At 40.5% G+C, this 24,774-nt stretch overlaps 1 protein-coding gene across 1 annotated transcript; it reads right to left on the reverse strand.

Annotated features, from left to right (window-relative positions):
* Positions 1 to 59: 59 nt before the first annotated feature.
* On the reverse strand, positions 60 to 21,407 carry LOC121306704 (guanine nucleotide exchange factor VAV2-like). The gene is made up of 11 exons (XM_041238575.1): positions 21,319 to 21,407; positions 13,770 to 13,875; positions 13,152 to 13,166; positions 11,836 to 11,934; positions 10,559 to 10,627; positions 10,134 to 10,237; positions 3,738 to 3,837; positions 3,424 to 3,519; positions 2,762 to 2,830; positions 1,900 to 1,986; positions 60 to 256 (listed from the first exon to the last, which is right to left on the reverse strand). The coding sequence occupies exons 2-11, from the start codon at positions 13,788 to 13,790 to the stop codon at positions 167 to 169; spliced, it is 750 nt and encodes a 249-aa protein (XP_041094509.1). The 5' UTR covers positions 13,791 to 13,875; positions 21,319 to 21,407; the 3' UTR covers positions 60 to 166.
* Between the last annotated feature and the right edge of the window lie 3,367 nt (positions 21,408 to 24,774).

Raw genomic sequence — 24,774 nt, forward strand, 5'->3', positions numbered from 1 at the left:
TGAAAATAAGTCAGACCCTTTGTCCCTCCAGAAATCTGCAAATGCAGAATCTGAACACTGATATGGGTTTCTGTCTGATGCCTGGCTATGGAAATGATATTCATTGTGTCTGTCTTGTGAAACCCCCCACTCATGCATGGATGTAAACTGCCCCTCCTCAGTTTACTTACCTGTCCTGTTTTGTCCGATTCATTATAGAGCACACCTTCAGCTCTCCATCTATCTTTGGCCTCCCATACTCTTCCAGTTTCACTTGCTATTGGAACAGGAAGATTCATTTGTTAAGGCTTTCTGATCTGACATACTTTTTAAAGAAATGATACGGAGGGCTCCATTCATAGACATTCTGGAATATGGAATTGTGAAGTCACAATCAGAAAATCCAGAAGGGTTTCATACATCACAGAGGTTTAGAACTGAATCAATACAGAAATATGGGTTGTAGGGAAATATGCAAATAAAGCATTACAAGAGCCAATCAAATCGCATGAAAGTTGCCTAACGGCTTTTACAGTCACAGCATTTTAAAAGCCAAAATACAGTAGCTGCAGACATGTTTCGCCCTTTTTTGGGGCTCCTCAGTACAGCGCAACTGTGTTTTGACTTCAGAATACAGAAATAAAGAGTTCTTAAATATCTGCAAAGTCGAAGTCAGACACTCCATTATCTCACAGATTTTTCGTTTCAATTTTGGAAAAGTGAACAAACTCAGTTTCTCTTAAGAGAATGAATACAGGGATGAACCTTGTATGGAGTTTTCCAGCTGAAAGAAAATCAGCATCGGGAGTGTCCCATTTTCCTAAATGGAGTGCTCTTTAAATCATTCATTAGCAAGAAGCTTGTTTCACTTAAGACTTGTTACTGGGGTGGATCTCTGTGTGTGTGTGTGTGTGTGTGTGTGTGTGTGTGTGTGTGTGTGTGTGTGTGTGTGTGCGTGCAGTTAGAAATAGATGTTATAAGCTCCTAATGTGCGGTCCCAGCCAAAGTGGTGCTTTGTTCATACATATCTATTAACACTGATTACAGAAAACCACATGTAGTTGCTGACAATGCCCACTAGATGGAACCCCATGCACACTGCCATACAGAGTGGGGATGTAGAGCGCCCCACTGTGAACTGCCTGCAATTCATAGCATGTCCTTCAGGTGACCAGCCTTGGCAGAAACAAACAACCAATCTCTGGGCAAAACGACTGCCATAACATGTGAGACCAAGTCTGGCCAGTAGAGTTCGCTGTTGTAGGACTACATGAGAAACAAAGCAGTCAGTGCTGCACCGCACCATTTAGCCCATCCCCACACCCAAGTCAGAGCAGCTCATGTTGGGAGCGTCAGAGCCAAAGTGATGCCCCCCCCTCGGGGTCCCCAGCAAAATTCGGCCTCGTTGCACAGCCTGGACGCGAACTAGCACCGTCCAAGCTGTGTGACTCATCCTGCGCCCTTTAACTGGATGAGAAACTCGGCGACCCCCTGAAAATATGTTGTTTCACTTTTTAAAGTTACCGTGATGAGTTTATGGGCTAGTTTGGAGAACATGCATCTCCACTAAAATAATTGGATACTCAGTAGGGAATGGCTGCTTTTCCACCTGGCAGGCTTGAATCTGGCTTCCCACGGCTCTACACACCAGTGTTATGGCAGGTGTTTATAATTGTTTTGTCTCGGTATATTCAAACTGAGGCACTGATTAAACCTACAAACTGCTACTGAACTCAGAGCTGGCACCGAGAGGCTGCAGCTGGAAGTGAACTCCTAATTGCTCCAGTTCTGCCTCTCCTGATTGGGCAGTGGTGAGCGTGTGGCCATTGCAGGCTAACAGCTAACAATGTCTTCAAGTCTCCTCAGTATCAGCCACTCACCCTTCGTGAAAAATAAATGAAGCTCCTGTACAGTACTCACTAAGTTTTCTATCGAGCTCTGGAATTCACTCATTTTCTTTAAGGTCTCGTTGTCCCTTTTCACTTCATTAATGTACATGGCTAGGTCCTGAAAGACATAAAACACCAAAAAAAATAAAATCAACATCTAATCAGTATCTTCTGCTAGCAATAGGTATAGGAATAATTCCAGCAGGATTACATTATCATGGGGCTGAAGGTGTCAACTCTGCAAGTCAAAAAAGAGATGCCCCCGCCATCGACCCTCACACAAATGGTAACCAGCATGCCTAATGTGCTGTAAATCATAATACCGGCAATAATTGATTCCCTCATATTCACAGAGGATCATTTATCCAGAAATGCTGTGTTACTTTCCCCTGGCAAGCTGGTTTAATTCTTTAGAAACAGATGGCATGCTTAACAGCTTCCTTATAGTCACACAAAATTATTAACACAACTTTCTCTAATGAAAAGATGTGTTTGAATAAAAAATTGAAAAACGGAAACAGACTTTTCTGCTGATTGCTAATTAGTTTTCTGCTTAATGAAGACATTTTTGTTATCCTATAAGTGGGTGCCGTAGTGCAATGGGACTTGGCAGGCAGTGCGAGCAGTAAGCCATGGTAAGCTGCATGGTAGGGTTGGCACCTTGTGTCACAGCTCTACACTCAATGCAACCTTCACTTGATTGACCTACACCCTTGGCACGATCCACAGCAAATCTACAGGAATCAATAGCAGGCTCTTCATGTCAAACAGCTATGCAAAAGTGTTAACCACACCATCCTCTTTCCCATGCTCTGCTGTTGCTAGCTGCCAAACTATCCTTGGAGTGACATTTGAACCACACTGTAGTTTCACACCCAGGCTCCTCTACAAACCTGCATGGCCTCCAAAGCCTCTTTCAGCTGCTGTCTATCAGGCCGCTCAGTGGAATGGCTCACAAGCTCCTGGAAAAGAACAGAATGAACTGTTAATGACACTGGAGCATTTCAGAACGGAAAAAATACTTTTGTCAGCATAACAATAGGATGAATAATGGGCGGGACAGCACGGTTAGCTATGTGCATTATTACCGGTCCTTCCAATTCTGAGAACAGGTTCTCACAAAGAATGAAATGACATGCATGAAATGCCTTTTTAGCAACAGGTGATTTCATTCAAATATTTAACAGTTTCCTTGGAGGGGCGGGGGTTCGTGTTTATTCCATTTAATACAAGGGCCTTTTAGAATCTATTTGTGTCTGAGCCATTGTGACGTTAAGAGCCCCCACCCCATCCACCCCACTGGAGCAAGTCATTATAATCCGTCTACAGCTTTACTTTTGAATTATTCATGCTGTTTATACATTAATAATCTCCTATATAATGTGGGCTGATCTCACTAGACACAAGTTGTGCTAACATTCCCAACAGAATGTGCACAGTTAAAGTGGAAAAGCCTTATGAATGCTTTATTTGTCATGGTTTGGGCTCAGATGAAGACAGGGAGAGGGAAGCGGTTAACCAGAATCTGTGATGAATTGCAATGAAGAGCACATACTTTCAGCAGGAGGTGATACTTCAGAACTCTCTGCATGGGAACCAGCAGCAGATCTTGAAGTTTAAATTTGCCTTCCTGCACCTTCATTGTACACTCCTGAAAGAAAAAGGCTGCAGGTGAGTGTTACGGAGCAGCCGAAAGACAGCACAGAGAGCTGGACCTTAACAAGCCTTCGTGGAGAGTGCTGAAAAGAACTCGGAAGGAAGAGTTTTGGAGTTCTTTTAAAAGCTTTCACTGTGTTAAACCCGACTGAGATGTATGACTTACTGAAACAACTGTCAATCTCTAGGGGAGTCTGAGTCGGATGAGTTTACCTCCACTTTCATCTTGACGTCTTCACGTGTTGCTATCAGGTGATCCAGAGTCTTCTGGGCGTTTTCCATGTGACTGCAGTACTGCCCATAAATCAAGAGCCTGCAACGGAGAGCACCACAGACAGTAACAGGAACCATGTGTTAGGAACACTGTGCTCCAGCTTTGGAACTGATAGATGGCCAACATCACCATTTTCAAATTAAATTGGAGAGCTGCCCCTGCCTGAGCTGATCTGGAAAGCTCTTCAAAGTAGTTGTATTCCTGCTTTTATGTTGACAGCTGCCTGAAATGTATTACTGATTCATGCTGAATGGATATTCAGAACTCAAAACATTTCTGAAGACAATAGCTCCCAACTCTGGCCAATTCTAAATGACTCAACTGACCTCTAGCTGGTGCAATTAACTCATTTAGCAACTGTTTAGAAAAAATATGAGGGCCAGAGGAACCACTGTCTAAGCTGAAAGACTTGAGAACTGACTTAAAAAAAATACATTTTGAACTTTTCAACAATTAATTATTCCACACATTTGTCTGAATTAAGTTTGTTTTGTAATCATTGCTGAATATCCTACAATATGCATGTCATAACTGCCTTAACTGATTTGCATGCACAATTAATGCAGATCTGTCCAGTCTAGTTTCATAATGCCCACCAAGTGTGGTTTTAAATATTTAATAAAAGACAATGATTCCTTAACCAAGAAGCAACACTTGGCATCAGTACAGTAGGGATATAGCTTAAGTTTTGCAGTTCGATGTGACCTGAAAAGAAACTAGCTTTAAAGGGTTTTAATAAAACACACACAGACAAGCACTTGCCCTGTGCGCAGGTGTGTTTACACAGACATGCATACAAAGCATGCATTATGTCTGTCATCAGGACCTGCGAGTACTGTGAGTGTGGTGGGAACATTAATATTGCATTAAAGAAAGTGCAGCAGAATTGTAATGAGATTTAAACTGGGATCTCATTAACCTCCAGTCTGTGCAAGACCTGCTCTACCTCATTCTTCTAAAATAGTTTCCTTTAGGAAGATCACACAATACAATTTGTCAGCAAACTAGAAATTATAAAAGCACAGAGGCACATAGATAGCACAGATGGCCATTTTAACATCAGGACTCTTTGTAAACTAGGTTCTAGAGTTTAGTTTTGCTTACACCATGCAATTGGAATGAGAAAATAATTTCACTTCTGAACTGGAACAGGAGGTGAGAAGCTATTGTATTATCCCTCTGCAGCACCGAGCACTTTGGCCCTTTATATATTACAGAGGTTATTTTATTTGTTGAACCCGACTAACTGAAAAGCACCTCTTCTGCTTCACCGAACTGGCACTGACAGATTCAGAAGTGAGTTTACATTTCAGGACCTGTCAATATGCAGACTGATCTGCCAGCTCTGTACCGTGGATTAGATTCATGTTTCACACCCATTGAAGTTCTTGAGCACAAAGATTTATTGAACGTTTCAACAGTCTGGAAGTGACAGGGATTATGTATTGCTGCCCTGGCTTTCTCAGCTCATATCATATGAACAGCATTTCACAATGCCCTAAACAAACATAAATTGGAACCTCCCAAACACCCCACTAAAAATGCCAGAGTCTTTGGGAAATAATAGCCAGTGTTTAAGATACAACACGCAGTGGAGGTGTAAGAGAGCTGAACCATGACCTGTGAAAGGTCACTGCCATATTCAGTACTTCTTTTGAAAGAAGCTCTTTTCAGTACTATCTGTAATTATGTTTGAATCCTCCCCCAGCCTTCCTCTACAAGGAACTAATGCACACCACTGAACCAAGAAACCACCTGCGTCAATATTGCACAGGTGTTGTGCAGTGAGAGTGTTACACAGCGTACACAGTGTAATGATACATACAGAATAGCACCTCATAATAAAACACACCGATTCATTGCAACTGGATGAGAGTCCCTCAAGATATAGCAAAACATGTAGCTTTGACTTGTATATAGTGTACAGGCAATTGCTAGTCCATCTTTAACGTTCAGTTGCTCTTCTAGATCAGTTACAAGAGCTGGCTGAGGTGCATTATACAGTAAGCTATTCATCATGCTATCCTGAGATCTCCACCCAAGAAGTTCAACTTTTCCATCCATCCATCCTTTGTAATTGATGACAAGACGGTGGGTACACTATATGTTATTAGCATAAGGGCTCTGTTGCGTTTCTAGCTGCAGATTCTGTTGTTGCTTTAAAGGCAACAGGCAAAGAGAACAGAGGAAATAACCCCAGACCTGTCACAGAAAGCTGAATACAATCAGAGTAAGTTTGTCAGATTTGGCAACCATGGAAGTTAAGAGCCCTCTAGTGAAGTCTGAACAAATCTGACATGATTTCAGCAGGAAACGGAGACGGTTTAAGAATACCAAAGGGAGTCTGATCCCTCCGCGTATCACAAAAGCCCTGTGTAGTTTTATTAAAACTTCCTTCCTTAAAAATAACATTGTGGTTGCAGCATTTTGAGCTGGCTGTAACCTAGTTGGAGTCTCTCTGGTCTTCAAACTCTCCAATTAGCTCCAGCAAAGGCAGCCTGCGGTAATCAATTCCAGAAAGCTGCCTAACTGGGCTTCAAGTCCCCACTGACGTTCCCCCGGAGCCAATCCCAGACAACTATGCCGGTCATGTGATCAAACCACACCGCTATTAAGGAGTTAAGACCTACTGCTGATATGGAACATGTGATATATGCTGTGTTTTGCAGTAAATAGCTCCGATAGGTATCCTTATGTTTTGGCCAAACTCTTAACTGCTATATCTTGCCACAGTGTCAGTTAAGGTTTTTATTTCTTTTGGCAATTGGCCACTGTCGCTTTTAAAAGGGGGCTTAGTATTTCCCCAGATATTTCAGAGGTTTGTCCTTTCGTTTATTGAATAAAGTGTAACTGTTTGAACCTTTCATCTGCCATCACCCTGTCAAGATTTCAACATAAAACAAATTCACATAGTTACTGTATCGTCTGACATTACACATTATAACATATGAAAAGAAACATGTTATTCTGTCTGTACAGCCAAGAACTTTGAGCCAATTCCTGTTTCTTTTCCCCCCACATTGCTGTTATTTCCGTCTTGCGAATCTCAGCAATTCCTAAGGCAGGTCTAGGGCTTTTTTTTCATGTTAAACTTCATGACAGCCTGCTCATAATGAAGAATGAGTTCCATTTGAAGTTTCACACAAAGCCAAAACATTTAAGAGTGCTTACATTTGGGTAGCTGCAGGGCCACACTTGAGTGATTTTACAGTTGGCCAGGCTTTTTTACACATTAAACTTTGTTTTATCTGAACACAATTCTCCTAAAAGAAACAGGCATAACTTCACTGCTCTAAACAGACTGCTCTGCAAAAACAGTGGGGAACGGGATGACCCAGTTAAATAAAACCCAGCCAGGAGAACAACTTACCATGCGCATCATCGGACCAGTCTAGAAAACTCTCGTTTCAATATCAACCAATCCACCACCAAGCATTAAAGCAGGGTCTAAGCTCACGTGCATGCCTCACATTTTGTATAACTGCCAATTATAAATTAATTCACCAATATTTACATTACATATTCCTTGCCCTTCGTTCTGTCTACATGCTTTTTTTATTTTTTAAACACACCTTTTTCATTGGACACTAGGCACCATTAACGCTCATGAAAAAGGAGAGTCTGTTGGTTCAGTCAGGGGTCATGAGAGCTTCCCCTCAATACTGACCCAAAAACCTCCTGCCAGTGCAGAGGTACCCGATTGTGCTACATTACGAGGTGATTAGTGGAGATTTTGTGATGGGGACTCACTTGTGATGCACAAAGCCAGATTTCAGCGCAGGCTTCTGCAGGTAAGTTTGCCTGCTAAAACCTTTCTATTGTCTGATATTGTCTGACTTGCTTTGTATAGGACACTGCTTGAGATACAGTATTGTTATTATTCTCAATCAAAATGTTTGTGGTTTTAGCTTGTAGAGTTTCGTAGATAGTTTCGATGGGGAGCTCACTGCCAGACAAGTAGAACGATTGGCCTGCAACAGCTGGAATTGACAGTAAACAGCACACATTTCCATCCGTCCACAATTGTTATCCTTCGGGGAAGGACAGTACTTCTCGCCAAAGCCTTTCATTAAAACCTGCCAGCCTCTCTGAAATGTAATTATAAAATTGCACAAAAAGGCTATTAATCAGACTACAGAAACTCAACACTGCTTGAAATATTTTGGGAACCAGACCAGAGTTAATGTGTTTTATGATATCAGTACCCTCAGGAAATGATACATAATGAAAACAGAGGGAGCAAACCACCTCCAAATAAGAGGGGGAGGGAGCGGGCTCAATATGCAAACTTGGTGGGCAAGCATCTGAACATCTTACACTATTATTATTATTATATTATTATTATTATTATTATTATATACCACAGAAGCAACTGCAAACCAGTCCACTTAATATTACTCCTGTTAATGTCATCTAACACATTAAAATGTCCCAAACAGAATAGAATGGGATTCAATTGGGACATGGTTAATATCACCTACATCCATTATTCATACAACTGACATCCATCCTATTTAATACTGTATCAATTTAGGAAAAAAGCATAACATTATAAACTTTACATGCAAGTTGCTGTAAAAAAAAATGACATCTATATGAATCAAGTTAATATTGCATGCTGAACACGGCAATGTGTATTTTAACAGTTTTAATAATACAAAATATCAATGTATTTTCTTAATGAACACTATTGTAATCAATGACCAAGTTTCATCGCCAAGCAATCATATTTGTTGCATCAACACTGCGTTTTAAGATTTATTTTGCCAGGTTATTATTGAACTCTTGATAAAGTCAACTCTGCTCATGGTAACTATTTTTGCTCAGACCCTTAGCAATATTAAAAGGGGTTTGACTGCAGAAGGGGTTCAAAGTTTAATGATAAAAAGCTGAACAGACACTCAGAGCACCACATTAAAGGGTAGTGAATGCCAAATCTGTAATGTCTGTACAATCGCCTGTAATTATGCATCTGGTTTGCATCGTACGAATTGAAGTAACACCTTAAGAGTTTCGATTGTTTGCCTCGTCAAGCCACCGGCTCCAAACCTTGACAAGAACGCTCCGAGCAACGCGTGTCTCTGCACTGCTGGATCATTGAGGCGAATGTGCTCAGTGATGACAAGGGCACATGTCCCCGAGAGGAGAGTAACCAGAAACTGAGATCTCAGCTGAGGATACGACAGCTTACTCACTGCTGACTCAATAACCACAAGCAGGCCAGGCCAGGCACAGGCTGTGGAGGAACCTACATCAGCTCATCCTGTCTCTAGCAGCCTGGGTGCTTCTTTGCAATGGGATCTGAGAAGTACTGTACCAGGTTCCAAGCACATGAAGAAAATTGGCCACAGCAGCTTAGCAATTAAAAAAAACAATGATTTCTTCCTAATGGGAGCTTTACCAGTGTTTCGTTTGGTAAAGGAAAACGTAAACTTATAAAGGCAACTAAATACAAAGTGTGGCTATATATAAAATGGCAGATAGCAGCAGGGAATCTTTTTTCCCCCCACAGCAGTAGAAAGGAATGGCCTCTTGTATTGAGGCGAGGGCTCATTTTATTAGCTTTGAGAAGAAGAGATTTGTTTCTTGTTTAATAAACTGTGGGACTGGAAATGGCCAATCAAAAGCCCAGAAGATTTCACCTGTCAGCCATGTGCATTAGCAGCCTTGCGTTTTAGGTAATGTTCTAGTCAAGAGCCAGTGTGGAACTAATGAACGCTCTTTGGTTGCAGTCCCCTTAAGGAAAAACACGGAAGACGATGGGATGAATACTAAACCTGAATCTGGCTTAAAAATCTTTCCTTTCCCAGCGGCGTTTCACTGAAAAACCCTTACGCACAGCAGAAGTGTATCTATTAGCCACTCACAGACGGTTTAGCGATCCCTATGGAAGAAATTCAAGCCTGCCTCTTATTCACGCTAATAACTGTTGCGCTGCCAGCTGCCACAAACCTGAACGGAGGGCAGTGAGAGGCAAGGCCAGGAAGAACACATTGCCTGACTAATAAGGCAAGACCGGAAACGCAGCAGATGAGTACGAGAGACTCTTAGTGGTTTATTTGCTTTAATCGTGTTTCACACTCAACCTGCAGGGCTTCAACTCCCCATGAGTTGTACCTGTGAGTCAGCTGAGAGAGAGGGACGCTGACAGTAAAGCTAAAATTACTGAAGCAGTAATGCTAATTCATTAGCTTATATATCAGGGAAAAAAACATTATACAGTGACGTGAAGCATTCAGGCATTAATGTTTTTCTCATCATTTGCCACCACCTGGTGTCCAAATACTGTAATTGCACCCTTCAAGCTAATTTAAATAGTGTTGTTCTGTCCTCACCGTTCCTTGAAGTCCAGGAATATTTTAGCTAGTCCATCTGCTCCTCCTGCCATCATAGCCATATCGATTGCTCTCAACAATGCAAAGTGTACCTTGATTAAGTCCTACAAAAGCAGGAAATAAGCGATTCAGTAATCCGGGAGGTTATATAAGGGTACTGGAGCTCTTTCCCCTATTATGCAATGGCAGCAAAGAGAGAAATACAACTACAGTGTTTAAAAGTTATTATCGATATGATTATGCTACCTTTAAAAAAATATACAACTCAGTAACAAGACTAACGTTTATACTCAGTATGGATAGAGGTGGATGGAGGTTGACTATAACCTTTATAAACTACATGAAAGAAAATACAAATAAAGCAAGTGTCAAGAGGTAAATTAACCTGCAATGAATCAGGGGAGGGGCACATAAACTTTACTTGCCTCCAGGTTATCAAAAATGGCTTCCATTTCTTGAGGGTTTAAAACTTGCTTGAGTGGAACCATATAATTCTGAAACAACAAACAACAAGCAATCAAACAAAAAACAAACTTTTTTTTACATCAAACATTATTAAAATCTCTCATGACACCGAGGCAGGTATTTGTCTGATTTACTTATTCATTCCTACATTTTAAAATCGAACTGCATGTAAACACTCAGCAATGACAAAGCTGACAGTTTAAGTCGACTCCCTCTTAGGGACAGGGATGTATTTGTAATACAAGACTGGGATTGATAGACAGCTTGAGAGACGTCAACCATAGTTTCATGAATATCTAACTTTATTTAATGCAGCAATAAATCAGTGAGTGCATATCCGCTGGGGTCTTCAACATGCTCACTATTAAAAACTGGTGCTCCACCATTCATGGTTCACATTGATCTGCTAAATTCAGCACTCATCCTGAAATCACATCATGCATCAAGCTGATGGGAAACGCAGACAATGGAGCGATGCATGTAATTGACCTCTGGACTTAGAAAAATGCATTATGTATGCCCCAGGTCAGAGATCAGCTTGAAGGAGATCGTTTGTTTCAGCTCACTGCTTTAAACAGGGCTTTGCCTCCAGAACAGAATAAGTTATAAAATGATCTAAGATACTGAATTATTAACCCTATCTACCAGCTGGAACAATGACTGGCACATTTGCATGCTGGTAATTGCCATCTTTATGGGTTACTACTGTATTATTAATTATTGCATTATTATTAAAATATATTTATGCTGGATTGATCCACTGTGACGCAACATCTTTTTCCCCAGTGATTTCCAACAATAGATCTACACTTCGATTTAGCCAGGACACCAGGGCTAACACTCCAAGCTTTTCCTTGAAAGAGCACAATAAGTGACAGCTGGGATGGGAATAAGACTCCCATTGCATAGTTTCACCAACTGCTGGTTTTAAGAGTTTAATAAGACTCACCTGTGCTTGCTACCTATAAACTGGGGCAGTCTAACCCATTGCTTTATGAGGGACGAGGCCCAGGGGATTCACACTATTTCACAGATTAATAATGGCAACATCCCAATTGATCTCCTTTTCTTTAAATCAAGCTGCCAATATTTAAAACCTGCTTTCACTGTGAAATTGCTCAACCAACCAACAGCAAATCAATGAGCCATTTTTCTCGTCAGTCCTGCTGACTGCTGTATAGAAAACAGCCCATGCATTAATCCAGGAATTGATCCCCTTCCCTGCTCAGAGCCCTACCTTTTCAATGTCTTCCAGAGTTTTGTAGTATTTGGCCTCCGTTTCCTGGATTTCGAGTAAGCAGCAGTTTCTTTTGTCATCTTCGGTCATTCCCATTTTCTGTTTAAGAGTTTAACACAAGAATGCTGTTATGCACTGAAACAGAACAGTGGTGGTTTATTGGTGGCGGTCATTTATTTATCCCACTCAGCCCATCTGCTTACTAAGTATACTGGTACGGAGCAATCCATTTTGGTACATTGGCACCTCAAATTGTATACATTTTATTGTCCAATTAACCCAAATCAAACTTTTTTTGCTAAATATAGTGGTATCCCTGAATGCATCCCACCTTCAAAAAAAGACAAAAGACATTAATAAGTCCCACTAAGCAAAGCTGATTGAGTGGGTTGGATATTTGCTTATCATTTTAACCCAGGAAAATGGGTTTCTGTGGTCCTAACCCAAATGAACCGATGTATACTTCGCTACCCTAGTTGTATAATATTGTAGTCCTACCCTTGATTTACCCCGGCAAATTTGTTTTTGAAATACTGTATGTTGCAATTCCTACCAAGGCATCAGCATCAACCCATGCTCTTTGTTATCAGGTGGATGAGATATAATTATCCGTTCCAGTGAGCTAAGGTTGACAAATCAGAGTTCAAAAAGGATGTATTGTGACATTTATAACTGTTGTTTTGTAAAGAGCACTGTACCAATTCCACATTTCGACAGTAATGACCAACGAAAGATATAATTTATTTTCCAGAATTTTACGGTCTGTAAACATCACTTCAGCTTAAATTTACAAGGAAATGAAATGGAGGCTATTATCCGATTTGTTTATTTTTTTTCTTTGTTTACTGTAAATAGGCAAGGCTTTGAATGAGTACACTTATCAAGATCATGCAACAGCAGCTTCTTGCTGTCACTTACAGAACACGCACACAAAGCTATGAAATGTTTGAGAATACAAATGACAATGGGATCATTGCATGTCAAAGGGTACCACTTAAGAAAATGAGGGCTGACCCGAGCATCGTTCTTGGATTTCAGGATTGGGAGTTGGAGACACTGTCCTATCTCTTAATAGATGGTTGTTTACCACGAATTCCACAGAAGGAACTTGCAGTTAGACATTTCATCCATTTATCCACCTCTAACACCATAATTTCAAGCACAGAGGTCATAAGTAAACCTCCCATGATACCGCTGGGCCTTTTATTTCAGGCAAATTCCAGGACAGCAGGACAACCACCTCTGTGCTACCACTTGACATGGAGTGACCCAATACTGAAACACAGCAGACAGAATGAGTGTTGTCTTGTACTTACCTGCATATACCTAATCTGTAGCATAAAGAAACCAAAAGGGATACATGTGAACATTACATACATAGAAGGGGCAAGATGTTCATTTAAAATAATGGTCCCAGTTTTTCTATCTCACAGTACATTTCATAACACAGTCATGCTTTATTTAAGATTAAATGAGGCTCCAATAGGAACAATACTAAAGTGAGTGTACAGTAGCTCCTACCTCTAAGCAGTCAGTGTCCAGGCTCAGAAACCCCTAAAAAGCTTTGACCTTCATGAACTATCATTACTGCTGACAAGCGTGCCACCCTTGAATATGTGGCTTTGGCAACACTGCAAAATTAAAGCCTACGGTTCAAACAGCACTGGCGTTTTGTGTCCATGCTGAGCACAATTTGATGTGCGCTATGAGTGGCATTTGAACGTTGTCCTTTTTCGGAAATTAAGTTAGTTTCAAGATTCTAAAGTCCTGTTGGCGTTTAGAGGGCGTACACTGGGATAATGACCACTCTAAGTTGATTGGCTTGAGGAAGACAGTAAAAATGGTCATGAATCTAAATCAAAGGTAGGGTGTTAAAACCTTTTCACTGGACAAACATTCAGGCTGAAGCCCTGATGGGGGAAAACCAACCCTACCATGGGCTGCCGCACTTCCATCTTGATGATGTCCTCGTAGATATCATCTCCATCGTCCTCACATGGGACACAGTCATAAATATCATCCTCGCCAACATCATGCTCACTGGAAAAGATCCCAAACACAAACAAGAGTTATAAAAGACATGGAGTTACATGGAGTTCAAGGCCTTTGCTTGGGGTCATATTTTTAGCGTTTGGGGGTTTTAAAATTTTGAATGCCACAGTGGGCCCCAATAACAGTGCAACACTCTTTTCACGGGTGGGCTTCTGTATCCCGGCCACAACACAACACTAAAAGCATGCCTACAGTTCCTGTATTTAGTCATTAATTGTATAAAGGGTTCCAGAATAGAGATTAAATAAATAAAACGTCCCCCCCCCCCCCCCCCCCCCCCCCCCCCCCCCCCAAAAAAAAAACACTACTGCTTCTTCAGACCAGAGTACTGTTCTATATATCTATAATCCTGTTAGTGAACTCTCACCCTTAGATAACGAACAGGAAATATCGTTTTGTTATATTTTTGTACAGCGGTTGTTTTTGTTTAGTTATTAAAGTGACCCCCCCACCCCCCCAATCTTTCTTAATGGATTCAGACCAATATTTCACTCTGTTCAAAGCCACGGCTTTTTGCTGGAAGCACAGTGTGTAATTATTTCCAGGAGCTGGACAAGCAGCGGCCTAGAGGGGATCAAAGGAAGCATTTTAATGTCAAAACTGGGCATGTGCTGTGCTGATTTTTCTCAGATACAGTACTTGTTTGTAAAACAGGGCTGATGCTATATTAACACTACTAGGATTCTTGGCTTCTCATCTACATAAAAACCGACAGTGTATCTCAGCTTTCTGGGGAAAGCTCAGTCCTCAATGACCCTCTTTCTATAATACATGTATGCATTTGATGAAGTGACAGGATCGGCCTCATGGCTCCATCCTTGCCAGCCTGGGACCTGTGGAAATACGTTACTAGGATACCAAAGCTGATAGTATGCCAATGGTCTATAAACCGCATCATCTTGTGAAGGGAAGTGAAAATGGGCTGGCTGGGTAAACACCACCATTGTCAGCGGGGTGGCACAGAACTGCTGTGGAGCAAGTCATTTGGAAAAAACTGTCAACAGTTTATTTGACAAGATCTGGCAAGATGGGCCCCTTCATTCTTTCTGATTTCTCTGTGGCTGGTAGATAACCTTTTTTTTTTTTTTTGAAAAAGCAAAATAAACATTTAAAACTGGTAGCAAGAAACTCCCTTGGTTCATTTAAGGACTCTGTGGGGTGCCTAAGCTGTTGTTTTTTCAGCCCTATTCACAAAGCTTTAAGCCCCATTAACATTAGTGCTAAATTTAGAAGCATTAAAAGAAACATAAGCTCAATAAACAAATGTTTTTTCAATGTTTTCACCGTCGAAACGTTTGAGTTTTAACAATTAGATAGGAAATGAACTAATTAAACCTCGGACCAGGGCGGTCTTAAAAAACGTTCATTACAGCTATCTGAACTGCAGCAGGATTCCACTCCAGAAATGGAGCCGTCTATCACTGGAGCAGCTCTCCTGTCTATTACCTGCAGGAACTACAGGTTCATTTTTACCAGAAACCTAGACCCCGTCAATCCTATTCCTAAATGGGTTTCCACATCACTCAGACCCTTTCACCGACTGCTGTGTTTTGACAGCAATACACTCACTACAGTATGTTAATCTTTGCTCCAATGGGTCGTTTCCATGGTGTTTCAATTACTGCAGATATTGAACCGGGTTTTGCGTATTTTGAGTAGGTTTGGACAAGACAAACCAGCAGCGGAGCTGTCTTTTCATGAAGAAAGCTCTGTTTAATTCCACTGCTTCAGGCATCACCCTGCTGTACAGAGATAGGCAGTTAATGCAACACGACTCTGCAACAGTGCTCCCAGTCACCCATGATGAAAGACCTAGAATCTTGATGCTCATCACCTGTCTATTGCTCTGCTGTGATCTTTTCTTTTTCCCCTCATGTGACTGAACAGCAAACCTGTACATAATTAAACACAACACAAAGTAAGCTTCAGGGACTCATGTTGGTGTCATCACTTCAGCCTTGAATACTGGAAGAAACAGGAGGACCCCGGGCTTCACTACAGCATCTGATATTGTCAACTATCAAATTGGATTGGATGTTGGTAAAATGTATTGTTTGCCATCTGAATGCAATATTAACAAATGTACCCAAGCTACAAATGATATGCAAACTTGATCATTTATCCAGCTACCTGAATGCTTACAGAGTTTCAGCCTCAATGTGATGTTCTGTATTTGTCTATATCTAGTCAGCTCCAGTTGTACACTGGCCAATAAAAGAGACTACACAAAGTTTTAGGCAGGAAAAGTAGTCTTAAATCTACAGAAGCAATTCAGGAAAATACACATGAAAATTGGACCACCCTGAAAGAGGCCTACAGCTCACTGAATACAATGTACTTTGAAAAAATCAAAACATAGGGTATTTAAAATAGTCTCTGTTTAACATATTGTGTTCATGTTGTTGCTTTCAATCTCCATTTGCCTGCAGATCTTGACTCGGACAGTGATTATAACAACGAAGCACTGCTTGAAGAATCAACAGATAACATAGAATCAGAAGTGAAAATAGAATACTATGCAAACTGCAGTTGTGATTTGAACGATTAATTCCAGATATATACAACCATAATATTGTATATGTATATAATTAGGATATTCCAGTTATATAGTGAATATTAGGTAGTGTATGGGCTGCTTGTCTTGGGCGATTAAGCCTCTGTTGAGGTGATTAAGCTTTAAATTAGGGATTCTTAAACGGTGCCCCAAGGTGCATTGTAACTGACTGATTAAAAAGCTTTTCCATTCTATGCAATAGGTAATTAAACACACATGCTGTGCCCTGTCTATGAGCAATCATCCTGGACTCCAAGTCTTTTACTCATTATAAGAGGTGCAAATGTATACACATTTGATTTGAAAAGACTTCACTCCTTGGTTTTTGAAGCATTGAAAAGTATTCAAAGTATCTGACATACTGTATCCCCCACAAAGACATCAGCAAGTAATGAGTGGCTATGAACAATTCCCCATGTTGATCTTATTGTCTTGTAACAAATGTGTATGGAAAGTCTTGTGAAATTTAAGTGCCTTCATTTAAGACAGTGTCCAGTTTCATGAATATGAATATAAACATGCACTAGATTTACTGTATATTACTCTCAAGGCCTGGTACTAATCATTGTTTACAATATAAAGTAGCATCACAACTGAATGACTAGCCTAGATACAGTATATGTTCCTAAGTAGCACAGCTTCCTCATTGTTGGAATATGAGGAAATACAAACTATTTGAAGTATGCTGGGTACTGACTAAAGGAATGTGGATTCAGCTAGGCTTTTTTTTTTTAAACAAAGGCCACTCAGGAATGCAATATTAATTATAAGATTCAAAGAGAGTCTTTAGATAATGGAGGAAATGTTAACAACTCTGAAAAAAACACTGCCAGTGAGGCAGCGCTCCCAAACTCTCCTAATTAACGTGAGCACTAACATGCAACTTCATAAGAAAAGAAAAAACAGGAAGAGAGTCAGACTCTACTTTGGTTGATTTACACAAAAAGGCCAGCCAACAATCAAAACACATGGACCTGCTCCAGGAAAACTATTAGAAGTGTCTCCAGTCCTTGTTTCTTCGTCTCTTTTCTTAATTATTTTTGTTTTTTTTGGTCCCTAGACGTGAGAAGGCTGGAATTTAAACTGCAGTGCCAGACTCAAGCCTGTAGGCCCCAAGAGCCTGGGGGTGATTTGTCGACAACTGAAGCAGCCAAGAGCAAACCTCGTCTGTTTGTCACAGTGACGCTGAACACTCAGAGTTTGTTTGTTCTGTTTGATTTAAAGCTGAATGGTTAGAAGACGTTGTTCTTCTTAATATGCAACAGAAAAGACAAATCAGCAGCAGCAGCCGGCACCCTGCTGTGCTGAGATTTCTGATTCAATCAGTTGTTTCTGATTCAACAGGCACTTGTTTGGAGTGTCTGAGGAACGATCAGTTTAGCAATTTATTAGAAAGACGATAACAATCAAAGCACATTTAAGGGAGCAACATACCAGAGGAATCCATAATAAACATTTAGATAATTAAAAGGAGAAAGGCCACAAAGATCGCTGCAGCTTACAATGTGCTTTTCTGACAGTGTGTTAGTGATCAGATCACTCGTACTTTCTACAGCCACACCTTTATCTTGTTTTCAGGTCTGGCATCACAGTCTGATGAGAGCCTGACCATTGTTTTGACTACAGGCAAGTTAACTGACGAAAGTATACCGCGACGTCCAGATGACCGAGCAGCTTTCTGTTACACTCATTGTATAGCACACATTTGAGACTACCACAACCTTGTGTATACAGCTGCTTGTTTCTAGCGTGCAGGAATTGCTCTATAGTTTATAACAGTGCTCGTTATACTCCAAAAAATTTGGTAAAAAAAACAAGAGGATCATCATTCAGGACACGACTGCTGCTATGCTTGGTTTCCTCCAACCCCATGCAATTTTCATGTAAGCCTTGCGATGAATATAGTTTAATGTAAATGTTGTTCATTAATGAGGTTTGTCATGTTAAAAAATAAATAAATAAAAAAGGGACCCTGTATGACATGAATCTCACTAGCAGAATTAGTTTGAGGAAAGAAGATAACAGGGGCATCTAATGTCACGCCAGCTTATTTTTAATGAAGTGTGTGGGAAATTAAAATAGGAAGATTAGCAAAGGACACAAATGTACGTAATGCAGCAAGGTTTGCTAATGAGAGTCTCATCTCAACGCAGACACAGTTCCTGTGGAAGGGACATTCTCACAGCTGTTGCTTTACAGGTATTATGCTTTCAGCTTGCTAATGCATTACCTTACCGGCTTCATGTTTATATCAACAATATCCATTTCAGAATGGCCAAACTGTTTTTGGTACACTACAAAAATATAGCTGTCAAAAAAAAAAAAAAAAAAAAAAAAAGAGAGATATATATCACATTACAGTCACGGTATAGCACCTTCTTGAGGACATGTTCGGGAATGTTGCCCGTTATTATGATGATGTATCCACGAATGATGGGTAAGCAAGTGTGGAATAAGAAGACGGGGGCAGAGAACACAAGAAGAAAGAGAAGGGGAAGCAGCGATAGAAAATGGGTTGATAAAATGAGAAAAAATTGCAAGAGAGTACAAGAGGTAAGGAGGAGACATCTAAAGAAAGGAGATAGTGTGAAAAGGTAAATCTGCCTCACTGACAGAGAACGGAAAATACAGTAAAGGAGCAAATCTGCTGGCTGAAGTACAGGTACAGATCCAGAGGGATGACAGCCATCAGATTGAGGTTTAGTAAAATCTATTCTCAGCAAGCTGCTTGCACCGTGAGTGATTCCCGCAGCCTCAATACCTCGAGCTGTTACATCTCGCAATGAGCCTAAATGTATGCTCTAAAGACAGACAGATCTACAGCTGAAGGGCTAAACAAAGCCTAGGCTTTTAAAGCATGTTTTCAATAGGGGTGCGTATGATGCCAAAACCAGAACGCCAACCCTACCGAATTGTGGGGTTATAAGGCTGAACTCAAAAGGATGTAATTTTTTCTTCAAGCTTAGTGGCAGCATTGAAAACAAAAAAAATTATGAAAGTGTGTGTGAGAAAGATGGGGGTGGGGCATGCTAATACAAAGCAACTCAATTATCTACAGGGATAGGTTGTGGATTCCTAATCTTTTTTTTTTTTTAATTTAATTCAATTAAAATTAGGACTCAGAAGAAATTCCCACCTCTGTTTGGAAGTCAAGCCATTTATTGTTTTTGTCAACTTTTGGGCTCTGTAGTTTGAATTATCCCAAGATGATTGATGCTTCTGGAAGACGCATGATATAAGACATCAAAAGAAAAAAAGAAAGAGTCGTTCACAGATGTAACGGGAAACACTTTGCAGTAAGTGCCTAGTTCTGGTGTTAAATCTGCTTTTCTTTTAATGGAAAAGCTTGATATGTTTCTGTCATTAGTGACCCAAGTGCTCATGTCACACATTTTGCAGGAAAAGCAACACGCAGCTTCACGACACCTTCACCAATCCAACTCCATCCTGACCTCTTAATTCACCCCATTTTATAGAGTCAAAATCCATCATTCGCAATGCAAACCCCATTGCTTGTGAAGGCATGAACAGTATGTTACCTAGTTAAACAGTTGAGCGGTGCATTAATCCACTGTGGCCTTTAGCCTTTTTTTTATTTAGGATGCGAGAGTGTATATACAATTGTGAACACTAACCTAACAGTGAATCGTTTTAAGGGATGCAATAGTCATTGCTTTTTTTTTTTTTTTTTTTAACCTGAGAGTATATTAGATTAGTTATACACTATTTTTCTAATATAGCAATATATAGTCTTGGCAGATACAAAACAGAATTGCAATAATATTATAGAAGTTCGTGGAGATTGCTCAAGGTAATGGCTCCAACTAAACCAACAGGGAATAATAAAAACCTGAATTTAGATCATGAAAGATCAAGGTTATTAATGTAGTGTCTTAGCACACTGTATCACTACCTCTGTTATGTTTTATGAGCTAGAGTAATAAAGATTGGAGGAAGTAAACCGTTTCAGACACATCACTTTATTGCTGTTCCCAGTGATTTGGTGGTTTGAGAGATCTCTCCACCTACACAGAATGGAACACAGCCCATAGTTACATCATTCGGAAAGCAAACCACTAAGAAGACACAGCACCACCTAATGCAGGCTTAACTGTAGTAAACAAACTGAACTGATTAGAAGGTGACCTCTTTTAATCGTGGCTCAATTTAAGAACAGAACCAAATATTACTGGATTTGCATTTAAAGACCCAGTTGCTTAAAAGATTAAAATCTTGGTGTAGATCTGAAAGCTCCTTACTGAAATTCATAGTTAGTGTTTCTGATGCAGAACAATTATATTACTTTGCATCTTTTTAAATAACAGAAAGGCTATTGTGTAAGAAAATGGAACTTTAACATATATGAATTAATATAAATGAATTAATAATAATGTTCAGCTTCACAGTAAACACAATTTCTTGGTTCATCTTTACAACATTCTTCCAAAGACACTGTGCACTTTTACAGTTCATTTTGTTATATTACCATTATCTGTGCAAGCCAGTTATATGCAAAATCCACCAGTCACAAATGTAACATTGCAAATCTCATTGGCTGAAGGGGTATGGAGCAGTGTCTCATCTTGTTTGACACTGGCAGCGTATAATTATTCTGTGATAATCAAAAGTTGAAGCCTATTGTTGTTTCTGAGGCTTTTAATCTATTTTTTGATGGCTCTTTATCTTCTCCCGAACTGCCCTTGTTCTCACAGTGTCACTAAATTTAAAACGCCTTGATTGTAGCCATGGAAACCGCTAAGATTCATTAGACCCCCCCATACTGCAATAAAAGGGATTTTAATGACTGGTAATATGCACGCTGCGCCCTGTCCTGTCCAATCAGTGTCTGTACTGTAATGCTAGCTTTTAACACTTACTCTGCCAGCTCCTCCAAGCTCCTGTACACGTCATCTTCATTCTCTGCTGTATCTTCTGAAGGGAACGGCCTGTGAGAGAGAACACAAGCAAAATCATTTTAAAACAATGGACAACGGTTTCTTCGTGGCAAATACGGTTTTCTTGGCTGCCATTCAGGAGTCTTTGAAACAAAGCCACACGATTCCTATGGGATGCCCGTGCCTGGTGAAAGGACTACAGCAAGACTTTCACCAACCTTTAAGATGAATAACTCTCCCTCTGGAATACACTGTGGCCCATCGGTATGCCAGTGGTTCAGTGTCTTTTATGAAGCTGTGGTCCAGTGGATGTATCATGTTTTTTTTACATGTACATCAGCGGATACCAGGTAAGAAAGAAGCGAGCGCCCTTTATTCAAGCAGCTCGTGACTGCTTTGCCAGGAGACAACACAGTGGATTTGACCTTGGCTCTCCATGCAACATCTGCTAATGGTTAAACCAGGACCACACAGTAGATGCTTCACTTCCTTTAAACGTGATTTAGAAAGAATGGAAAAAAAAGAAAGCTTTAACAAAAGTGTAACCCATATAGATCTGTGAAAGAGGTTAAAAGCAACGTCACTCTGCAATTCTCAGTACTCTCAAACGTGAATCTGAAACCACAGGCCCATGAGTAAACCAAATATGTGCAAGCAAATCGCTTTTATCAATGTTCAATGACAGAACAAAACTGATATGAAATCCAAGTGAACAAAAAGGTACGAATCGGAGCATAAGGTGCCAACATTTCCTGTGCATATAAAGACCCAAAACCATGAAGGGCCTTATAAGTAGAAAGTGGAGTTTAAAAATCAATCCTGAACTTAAAAGGAAGCGAGTGCAGTGATTTAAGAGCTGGAGTAATGTGTTGTGAACACACTCGGGCTGCAGCACTTTGAACCAGTTGGAGCCGACATCATTTAGAATCGGGAACGCTGTCAAACAACGCATTCCAACTGAGAAATTACAGAAGCATGAACTATAAATTACTGTGCAAGGGACCTTGACAAATGTACTGCCCTAAATATTGCACATATATTTTTTAAAGTTAAATAGCAAAATAAAAGACACTCATTTCTGTGTTCAGTAGAAATGTGCTATGCACCCAAGATGCTGAGTTACACTTACAAATAAGCAGTGAAAACCTTCACTGTACAGACAAAGAAACAATTGTAACTGCCCAGGCTTCAGTTATTCTGATCTCTTTACACCTCGCAGGTAAGCAGGAGATGAGAGTAAGAGCCCCAGGCTTGCAGGAGGGTTCTAGTCTCTTAGATGTTGAACAAGCTATTATTGGGAGATCAACAGTGCATTCTGATAGTTCAGATTTCAGTTCAACACTGCAGCCCCTGCGATCAGTAACATCACAGGACCTGCAGTGCTGAACACCAGTCTTTATGGCACAACCCACATGGTTAGGTTACTGTGCATAATTATCACCTAGCCATCCAGTCTTGAGAGATCTTGTTCCAATGGGCGAATCAAATTCATCAAGCTGGTGTGCATTCCTTGCTCACCAGTTAAACTGACATAAAGGGACAAGACCAGCCCTGGCCATAGCAAAATGATTGATTGAACTTTGATTGAGCTCTTATTTGAAGGTGATTGTGTGCTGGTATAAAACAGGACTCTAGGGTGGGTCATAAAACAGTATGTTATTTTACATCTTAGCATTCATTCCCTCATGGTTTATAAGATCACTCCTGGCTATTCTACACACGCAATTAATTTTTTGCATCAATCTGCGATTCCATGAGCCTCGAAAGGAGCCGCAGTGAGGGGCATGGGGTGCTTTGACGTCACACATCGGTAAACAGTTTCCCCTTTATGTAGCATCAGTAAGAGTTACACACATCAAAAGAAAACGAGACCAACCAGCTCCAAATCTATTGTATTGTATGCTGCTGGACTCACTGAAGTGCTGCTTTAAAACCATGGAGTAGAATCATGCAGCTCAGTGGCATCTCAAGTATGCTTTTGAAAAGTGAACAAAAGGCTTGCTAACTTAGCCCCAAGGAAACTGCTGTTTTTTTGTTCTTTTTAATAATACCCCCTTCTGGATCATACAATGTAAGAGGGTCTCTTGCTACATCTTTAAAACATATGTGCCTGGGCTTTAAAAGATCAATTCAATTTGTATTAAAAGCCTTGGGTCATTATTGCTCCTGCATTTGGTTAAAGAAAATTCTTCAAACTTCAATAACCCCAGTGAATAATCAAATTTTCTTAGATAATCCCACATCCAGGAGGGTCGGATTCTAAGAGTCAATCCTGTTGTATTACAAAACTTGAGAAGAATTTGTGACACGTGATACACACAAGCAGTCTTGACGTTCAAAAATGAGAATATCATGTTTTTTTTTAACAATTCCACCTTAAAAGAGGAAGTTGTCTTCAGTAGAATAGCGTGGTTGAGATGGCTTTCCCCTTATTTGAACTTTGGTGTTCAGGTCGTGAACTGCAGATGCACGATCAGTCTTGTCACGCTGCATTACTAACTGTGGACGAGGATTCTGTGATACAGTTAAAACCGCTGCTGGTGTTCTGAGAACTGGACGTTTGATATGTAATGTTGCTGTCTACTGGCAGAAAGATTTTACTGGCCTTAAATACTCAGGTCAAGCAAATTATCCTGAAATGACATCTTGTCGCAATGTGGCCTTTGCACTTTTAATGTAAATGTACAAAGCTGTTGTTATTTCCAAGAGTGATCGATGTTTTTCACTCTGAATAGTCTGTAAAGCCCTCCTAGGCCAAAGAGTTCTGGCTACAGTGCAAAACGGAAAGCTCATTAGAGATGTGTTTTGGAAAGGCAGTTTGGACTGTAAAATCCATTCTATTCTATCAGGCAGTTAGAGGAAGGGGAAGAGATCTCCATTGACCGATCAGACAGAGAACAGAGCGCACAAGGGCAAGTATGGCTGCATCCTTATTTTCTTGGACACCTTGAAAAACAGCTGCTACAGTCACCCAAAGAACACATTCTTGCAAGCTTGGCAGCTCCTGAGTTTGGAGATACCACTGAAAGGGTCTCCAGAAAGAGGGGCTGGGCCTGGTGTTAAATGCTGCACTAGGCTGACAAGCTGAGGCAGCACCAACGCATCGCAGAATAAACAAACTACTAACTATGTGCTCTTGATTACGCATGCACAAAAACAGCCCTAATCCCGCACTATTCTTTTTGCTGCCATTAGCACAGGGAGCTCAGGGTTACTATTATCATTAATACTATAACCTACTGTCAAGCTCTGTGGACACACCAGCATGTCGTGTCACGTTGCACCGTGTCCCATAGCGACGCTTCACTTCATTCAAATATTCTTTACAACACTATACGTACAACCATTGTGTACTGCACATACATTTGAACATCATTTTCCATTTCTGTTGGTTATCATGATACGTCACACATGTCCTCAGGCTTGACCTGCTTGTGA

The sequence above is a fragment of the Polyodon spathula genome, chromosome 49 (genome assembly GCF_017654505.1).
Source record: "Polyodon spathula isolate WHYD16114869_AA chromosome 49, ASM1765450v1, whole genome shotgun sequence".
Lineage (NCBI taxonomy): Eukaryota > Metazoa > Chordata > Actinopteri > Acipenseriformes > Polyodontidae > Polyodon > Polyodon spathula.